Genomic DNA, 8,760 nt, shown 5'->3' with positions numbered 1-8,760 from the left:
AATGCGGTGGTTGTTGAACTTTGCCTGTGGTATCGATGATGCCAATCGACGTGACAGGTTGCTCAGACCCAACGTCAATGAACAGATCGAGGCCTGCTGGAGATGATGCCATGGTTGCCCTCCAGGAGAAAAAACGTGATGCGTAACTCTAAACTAATACGATGTGATTAGTTGACTTTTTAAACCAAGCGGTGACCCTTGTGGTCAACGCAGACGCCCTTCGCGCCGAAATCCATGCTTGCTACCAAAACATAACACACTGGACCCTTCCAGTAGACTTCTACTATAACTGACATGCATCATGCAGACACGAGACTAGTACGTGTATCTTGAACGACGGTGGAATCATGGGTGGCGGAGTGAAATTGACTCTAACGATGAATTCTGACCCGGAATGCCGGGCAGAATGGCCTATGGGGTATAAACATTCTTTGAGCTTTTTTGAGTATAAAATAAAACAAAAACTTAACTGGGCTGCGGAGGCGCTCATTGATGAGGCCTCCGCACCGTTGCAGCAGCGGGTTTAGTGGCCGTCTGCTGTTGATTGCTGGATGTTGTCTCGGATTGGGAGGACGCAAATTTTCGATATTCCCCTGTCGAAACAACCGTCCTTGGTACGTACAGTGACCACCCTGATGTTGCCATCTGTACCGGCGAAGATCTTGGTTACACGTGCTAACTTCCATTTGAGTGGTGGTGCATTATCATCCTTGAGCAGGACCATCGTTCCTACTGCTACATTGTCGCGTTTTTTAGTCCACTTGGTGCGATTGTGAAGATCAGATAAAAACTGTGTGCTCCATTTTTTCCACAGTTGCTGTGTTACACTCTGGGCTCGTTGCCACATTGACAGTCGGTTAATAGGGATTTCTTGTAAATCAGGCTCTGGAATTGTGGTGAGTGGACGATGCACTAAGAAGTGCCCAGGCGTCAGTGCCTCGAAGTCATTAGGATCGCTGCTAACCGGTGTCATTGGACGCGAGTTTAACACTGCCTCGATCTGTGCAAGTGCTGTTTGCATTTCATCGATGTTAAGAGTTCTCAGTCCGATGGTTTTTCTGAAGTGATTTTTAAATGACTTCTTTTGCGCCTCCCAAAGTCCACCAAAGTTTGGTGAGCGAGGGGGAATGAACCGTAAGTCAATATCGTCCTTTACTGCTTGCTTTGCGATTGAATCTTGGAACTGCTGGCTGCGAAACAGATGGTGAAGCTCGGCCAACTCTCTCTTGGCACCAACAAACGTAGTAGCGTTGTCGCACATTATAAGTTGAGGTTTCCTGCGTCGAGCGACAAACCGTTTTAGCGCTGCAAGAAACGCCTCAGTAGTCAGGTCAGTTACGAGTTCTAAATGGACTGCCTTCACAGCTAGACAGACAAATATTGCCACATAGCATTTCACTAGCCTGGCACGACGGTTAGGATAACTGATCATGAATGGGCCACAGTAGTCTACTCCAGCTTTTAAGAATGGCGATGACGGTGTTACTCGTTCTGGTGGGAGATCAGCCATAAGCTGTTCTAAGATCCTTGGTTTGTTCTTGAAGCAATCGACACACTCATGGATGATTCTCCTGGCTAAGCTGTGAATAGCAGTTGGCCAAAATCTTTCTCGGACAGATGCAACTAACAATTGTTGTCCAGCGTGAAACAAACGTAAATGGTAGTGCCGCATGACTAACGTAGCTAATGGATGATGGTGGTGTAAGATGAATGGATGCTTTCTAGACTCTGGAACGGACGCGTGGGATAATCGCCCGCCGACACACATCACATTGTTATTTGACATTTGCGGATGCAGGCTTCGAAGTGAAGAACCTTCTTGAACATGGCCATGCTTTTCCAAGCATCGTAGCTCAGCTGAATAACATTCCTGCTGGGACAAGCGCACTAGTGCAAGTGTGGCTTGCTCAATCTCTCCGTACGTAAGATTTCCCAACCTTCTATGTTGTCGGTGACAGACTTGAGAATTATGCCTGAAGCGCAATAGCCACGCTACCAATCGGACGAGCTCTGTGTACGACGATCTGAGGCTGAAAATTTCACTCAGTTGAAATACTTGAGTTGGGAATGCGGACGTAGCTCGTTCTTCTAGAAGCTCAGGCTCGATCTCTGCAGGGGTCCCTTCCACGTCTTGAGGCCAACAATTTGAAGCTTGACACAACCAACACGGGCCCTCAAACCAAAGCCGTTGGTACTGCAACTGGACAGGTGACATTCCTCGCGAGATTAAGTCTGCTGGGTCCTCGATACCTGGTACATGATTCCAAGCGCCATCTTTAGTGAGATGTTGAATCTCGGATACGCGATTCGCAATGAAAATTTGCCATCTGGAAGGCTGTGATGCCAGCCAGTGTTTGACAATCATGGAGTCTGTCCAAAAGAACGAGATTTTAACTGGTGCAATTCGTAAAAACCTCTCGTACAGGTGGCTGAGCAGGAGGGCGGAAGATAATTCTAAACTGGGGATGCTTATTTTCTTTTTCTTTGCTTTGAGGTTTTCCAGTGGTGCAACTCTGGACTTCGACAAAACAAGGCAAACCGAGACTGTTCCATCTGATGATATGCACCGTATATACAAACATGCTCCGCATGCAACTTCGGGGGCATCGCAGAAACCATGCAACTGGATCTGAGCCCAATCACGGCTGCAACCGATCCAACGCGGTACGGATAAAGATTCCAACGCCAACAAATTTTGCTTGTATTCGCGCCATATTGCCTGAAGCTGCTTATCCAACGGATCATCCCAATGGCACTTCAATCGCCACAATTGCTGAATAAATATCTTCGCCTGCAATACTACTGGTCCTACCAGTCCTAATGGATCAAATAGGCATGCAGCATCGGAATGAACACTTCGCTTGGTGATAGCTGATGCGGTAGACCTCCACTGCGGAAAAGTGAAGCAAAAACTATCCGCACACGTGTCCCATCGTAGTCCCAACGTCTTAATCGTGGAATCAGAGGAGTTGAATTCCAGAGCAGATCGATCATCACGTAGGTGTTTCGGAAGTTTCGCCAGTAATTTAGTAGCATTTGAGTTCCACTTCTTGAGAGTGAACCCAGCAGAATTTGTTACTTCCGTCACCTCTGCAATCAGCTGATTTGCTTCCTTGATACTGTCAGCTCCCGATAGCATGTCATCGACATAAAAGTCCTTTCGAATTACCCGGGAGGCGAGCGGATGTGACGACTGGCGATGTTCTCCCAGCTTCGTAAGACATTTTGTAGCGAGATACGGCGCACTAGCAGTTCCATATGTGACAGTGGTGAGTTGATATGATTTTAAGGGTTGATCTGTACAATTTCTCCATAAAATCCTTTGTAGATGTTGATCTGGCGGTTGAACTCGTACCATTCGGTACATTTTGGCCACATCGGCAACGAGAGCGAAGCGATGGAAGCGGAAACGGGAAATAATCGAGAACAAGTCGTCCTGAACGACCGGCCCTACCATCAGCGCATCGTTCAAAGAGACACCGGTTGACGTGCGACACGAACCGTCAAAAACTACACGGAGCTTCGTCGTGGTACTCTCCGGCTTTATTACTGCATGGTGAGGCAAATAGTATACAGGCTCCTGGCATAGTTCATCGTCCACTTCTTTCATATGTCCCAACAGCAGGTATTCATGGATGAATTCAACATACATCGCCTTCAATTCTGGATTAGCGTCGAGTTTTCTCTCCAAACTAGCAAACCGCTTTTGCGCAATGCCTCTCGATTCTCCTAGCTCCACAATCTCTAACTTCCGTTTTGGCAGTGTTACTACAAATTTCCCTTCAGCATCGCGGATGGTAGTGCGCTCAAACAGTTCTTCGCATGCAGTCTCTTCAAGTGAGTGAGTGCTGTTGACCTTGCAGGCCTCTAACCTAGCGATTAACTCTTGGAGATCCACAGTGGAACTAACGTAGGTAGTCGTTAATGGACTGGGAGCTTGATCAGATACTCGTCCGGAGATAACCCACCCAAAAACAGTTTCTTGCAATGTTGGGCCACTTTCGCTTAACCTCTTTTTGCCTGCTTCGAGTAAGTCATAATATACTTCAGCACCAATTACCATATCAATCGGTCCCGGTTTACCATACGATGGATCCGCTAGTACAAGGTCGCTAGACAGATGGCTGAAATTGATTTCGACTGGACTAATCGGCAGCGTTCTTGTAATCCGTGGTAGCACGTAGAACTGTATATTCTCAACAAATGACGATATTGAAGGTAGGCGCGGTTGAATGTTGGCATTAACGTACTTGTTTGACGTAATGCTGCCGTTACCAATACCTTGAACCTTCAGAAAAGTAGGTGACTCTCGGAATTTCAACCTTTTCGCAAAACTGTTAGTCATATAGCAAAGTTCTGAACACGAATCTAACAGTGTTCTAGCAAACGAGAAGTTTCCAAACTGATCAGCAACACGAACAATCGCTGTGGACATGAGTACTTGTCGTGGAGCTGATTGAACGACGGTTTTGAGAGTAGCTGTCGTATGTTGGTCTGTAATGGGTTGTACGTGAGTGAGGTTGAAGGTTTTTGTTGGGAAAGTGTTTGAGGTGTTGTGTTTTGTGTCTGACCTTGTGGTTTCTGCTGTGTTCGTACTGGTTGAGGCCCTATGGTCTGTTGTCTACATTGCGTTTGCGAAGCGGAATTGTTTGCCGGTTTCAGAAGGTTTATCCTGCCTTCGTAATGCAGAAGAGTATGGTGCCGTCTGCCGCATCGATTGTAGGAACCTCTGGAACATCCTTCAGCAAAATGACCTGGAGTTAAGCAATTTCGGCAAAGCCGTTTTTCGTTGACATCTTTCACTCTCTGCGGCACTGACATGGCTCTAAATTTATCACATCGGAACACTAAGTGGTAGGAGTCTCCACAAAAGACGCATCTTTTGGCCATCTTTACAGCTGCATGTGTAGCAGACAGACGGGGCCGTCGTGACTCGTCTATGTTTGGATTAACTGGCACAATCGATTGCAAAACTGCACATTGGTCAAGGAGGAACTCTATAAGGACTTCATACTTTGGCACCTCTCTCGAGTTGTGGTGGGTTTCCCATTGACGCAGGGTTACCATGTCTAGACGCGAGCAAACCATATGAGCAAGAATTGTTGACCAATCAGCAGGAATTGCTCCAATCTTGGTTAGCATCTGTAAATTCCTGTCAAATTCGTTGATCAAGTGATTTAGGGCATCCAAATTTTCCTTTCGCATTGGTTCAATGGCAAAAATGGCATCCAAGTGCGCTTTTACAATAAGCTTTTTATTTTCAAACTTTTTCTCCAACTGTCGCCAAGCCACTTCGTAGTTGTCAGCGGTAAGCTCAATGGAACTGATTTCTCGAAACGCGTCATAAGCAACTGAGGACCGCAAATTAGTGAATTTGTCGACATCGTCAAGCTGATGATTGTTGTATATTAAACTCCGGAACGTGTCTCGAAATGTGACCCAATCCTTTGTCTTGCCAGTGAATGATGGGAGCTTGATATCAGGCAGCTTAACCTTCGACATGACTGGTTGAACTGCAGCAGGTTCAGCTTCGGGAACAGAACGTCTGAACGGAACCTCCGTCTTGGGTCGCAGAGCAATAAGCGTGGCCTTGACTTCTAAGTATTCTTCTTCAACAAGTCGAATCGCTTCCTCATACTCCTCCTCTCGCTGAATTGCCAACGCTTGCAAGCGCTCATTCCGTTGATCAGCAGGTTCCTTTGTGTCTATCTTTGCATTTTCCTCGTCGATACTCAATTCGATCTTGCGACGGACAGCATAGAATTTCCGCATTGCATTTTCTAGGGTCTCCAATCGAACCTCAATTTGCTTCTCATGCAATTCCTTGCGGAATGCTTGGGCAAACTTTGCTATCCCCTTGATGGATGACCGCAGCTGCCGCTCCTGCTTCTTCAGCTCCTTCACATCATCCATTTTACACTTCACGTCACTAGATCACCAGTTTGCAGTAATGCTGATCAATGTCACAAGAAACGAATGTTAGAAATGAAACTGTGTTTAGTTTATTAGAGTTCACTTTCACTTGCTTTCACTCGATTAAGTATAAAAACAGAACTTTTAGCTTATATTTGCTGGTTGACTCGACCGTCTCGAATAACCGGGTATTCACGCTCGCGATTGACAAGAAACCAATAGGGGGATTGACAGCAGCAGTGGACCCACAAATTTCGAAATAACCGACAAAGCCAGACAATCCGCCAATCAAGGGACTCACACTCAAACCAACCTTCAAAATCCCAATGAAAGAAAGACGCTCATGCGTTTGAAAATATCAATTTTTATTTCGCACAGTATCCACTCAACCCAAACCAACATTTAATGGCAACTCATGCAATGGATAGCCGTATAACATGCAGAATACTTCCCAGCTGATTGACGAACGAGCAGCAGTCGTAACTCCTTACAACGCAGCAACTCCACCAGCAGTCGATTTCATCTAAACGTGTTTCCCACGCGGGCAGCAAACAGCGATGGCGATAAGTAGCCACATGCAATGATGTCCAGCACACAATAGTTTTTGTTGCTCGAGCACAATGGGTTGTTACCGGCCACGTGCCGCTCACTCTTTTCACTTTCAGAAGAGTCTTTCGAAATCTTTCACTTAATTCTTAGGTGTCCGTCCAACCAGGCAATCCGGAACGAATCCGGTTCGAAGGACCAAATGTTCCTGATTGGGCGTACCTTGACACTTCGATAGTCTCACTGGAGGCCACTAGCCTAAGTGATTCAGATTACCGATAGAGCACTAAACTCACAACGCGGTCTTCGGACACATCCGTAGTAAGATGTATATCACAATTCGGCACAGAAAATCACTTTATTTGTAACTTAAGGACTTCTCTTTATTAATTATTCTCGACTCTTTAGCGCGGATCAGTAATATTGCTTAACGATCGAATAAGAACTGACTCTGGTACAAGTGGGGTACGGTAATATATGCCACTAGTGGTGAATTCAGCACCCGATCTCGCACGATCGAATGTTGATTGCTATCCTTATTTGACCTAATCTGATAAGCGCGATAGCACGATAAGCGCAAATTATAGCGAGAGAGAAATATTGTGGATCACGTTTGAGTTGCCAGTAAATCTTACTCATTGAATCTTAAACAGAGATGGTTGACCCGATTTCCACAGAATTAGTATCAAATGAAAGGTCTAGCTGCGTCATAACACCCTATTGAATTTTGCTGTAATCGGAATGTGACTTCGTCTGTAATGTATCGAAATGTGAAAATCACTAAACTTCATTATCTTATCGAATGAACGGGATAGTTAAGGGTTAGCTGATGAATTATGATTGAACACGTGGTTTCAAAGTTTGGCTGCCCCATACGTTCCCTTTTCCTTTGATTGTAATCAAACTTAAGCAACCGTTATGTTTTAATTCGTAAAACAACGAAAGTCTATTATCTCAAGTATTACACGACTCATTTGAACATAACTAGTGTCAGACGAACGAGTCATCTCTCAAACTAACAAATAACAAACTTCATAAAAATTTGATTTACTGTTTTTTTTTTTTTTTTTTTATTCTCGCTTATTTTCCGTCGGTCTAGTTCCGCCACTGTTGTTGTGCCAATCACCGACGCCCGGAGAGGCGACTCCACCCAGGACCCTAACTCACGACCCGTTTATTAACGGACCGGCGCCAACGGCTTTACTTCCTCATGCGATGGAAGGCGTGATCCCAGAGATTTTTCGCCTCAGAAAATCTCCCGGTGTCGGCTAGGATTGAATCTAGACCAGTTGGGTTGGTTGTGAGCGGATCACGCCACCTCACAACCATCGACACCTATGTCGGCGGTGGGATTCGAACCCAAGCGTCGAGCGTGGTTGGCAGAGACGTTACCAACCACGCTAGGCCCCCGCTCATGATTTACTGTTCAAAAGTTTTGTAAAGAAAAGAAATTTAAAGACTATTCAACACTATAGCTGCTTTGATCAAAATATATGGCCTCAACATGATTTAAATGTGGTATCGTACTATTTGAACGTTCCCGGTATCGCTCATGATTAAGTTGTTCAAAATTAAGAGTCATTTCTTATATTTCGCTATTTCTGAAGCACTAACATTACGTCAAATTTCATATTTTATACTTTAATTACAACATCAATATTTTAGAACCCAAAGAGTGAATATACCTTTTTGGATTTAAGCATTCATGTAAATCTATTTTTACAATTAATAAGTTTGAATGAGAAAGGCTGAGTCTGACCGCTAGGTGGATTAATTCAGGTTTTTTTATGAAAATTCTAATTCAAACATTTTTTAAAATATTTGTATTCTGATGATTTTAAAAGATGCAGAGAGTCATTTTGAACCAAAAAGTTCTTTGTAGTAAACATTCTAAAGGCATTGGTTTTCGAGTTATTTCTAATTTAAGCTCGAAAAATTATAATTATTTAGGAAAATACACGTTTTTCTTAATTTGTCCATGGTTCTCCAGTTAAAATCATACGTTCATTGGGATGCTTGATCAAAAATATCCAATTCATTCTTTGACAACAAAACGATTGGGCGGGCGGTTCTCAAGAAAAGAGTTAAATGTTCTAAGTGATATAAATATATATAAGAATCAAATATTTATTTTCGAGTTTTATTATCTTAGGAACATATTTTTGCCTTTCTCCTAGAAAGGTATAGCAATCACTGGAAAAACCGAAGGTGTAAAAGTGGTCCCAATGGCCGAATGTCATATACCACTCGACTTCTTTCGACGAACTGAGCATTTTCTGTATGTATGAATGTATGTGTGTG

At 44.2% G+C, this 8,760-nt stretch overlaps 2 protein-coding genes across 2 annotated transcripts; both read right to left on the bottom strand.

The window, feature by feature from the left end:
• Nucleotides 1-523: 523 nt before the first annotated feature.
• Nucleotides 524-4,345, bottom strand: LOC129717177 (uncharacterized). Its single transcript, XM_055667023.1, has one exon. It carries the CDS (start codon nucleotides 4,343-4,345, stop codon nucleotides 524-526), a length of 3,822 nt encoding a protein of 1,273 aa, XP_055522998.1.
• Nucleotides 4,346-4,368: 23 nt separating this feature from the next.
• LOC129717176 (uncharacterized) lies at nucleotides 4,369-5,913 on the bottom strand. Its single transcript, XM_055667022.1, has one exon. It carries the CDS (start codon nucleotides 5,911-5,913, stop codon nucleotides 4,369-4,371), a length of 1,545 nt encoding a protein of 514 aa, XP_055522997.1.
• Nucleotides 5,914-8,760: the final 2,847 nt, after the last annotated feature.

This window comes from Wyeomyia smithii, chromosome 1 (assembly GCF_029784165.1).
Source record: "Wyeomyia smithii strain HCP4-BCI-WySm-NY-G18 chromosome 1, ASM2978416v1, whole genome shotgun sequence".
In the NCBI taxonomy this organism is placed as follows: domain Eukaryota; kingdom Metazoa; phylum Arthropoda; class Insecta; order Diptera; family Culicidae; genus Wyeomyia; species Wyeomyia smithii.
Note: the sequence above shows the minus strand (reverse complement) of the source record. Positions and strands in the feature narration are given on the sequence as shown.

Bases quoted from the DNA above. Each gene is read 5' to 3' on its own strand.
- LOC129717177 (XM_055667023.1), bottom strand. From the start codon at position 4,345: ATGACTAACAGTTTTGCGAAAAGGTTGAAATTCCGAGAGTCACCTACT.
- LOC129717176 (XM_055667022.1), bottom strand. From the start codon at position 5,913: ATGGATGATGTGAAGGAGCTGAAGAAGCAGGAGCGGCAGCTGCGGTCA.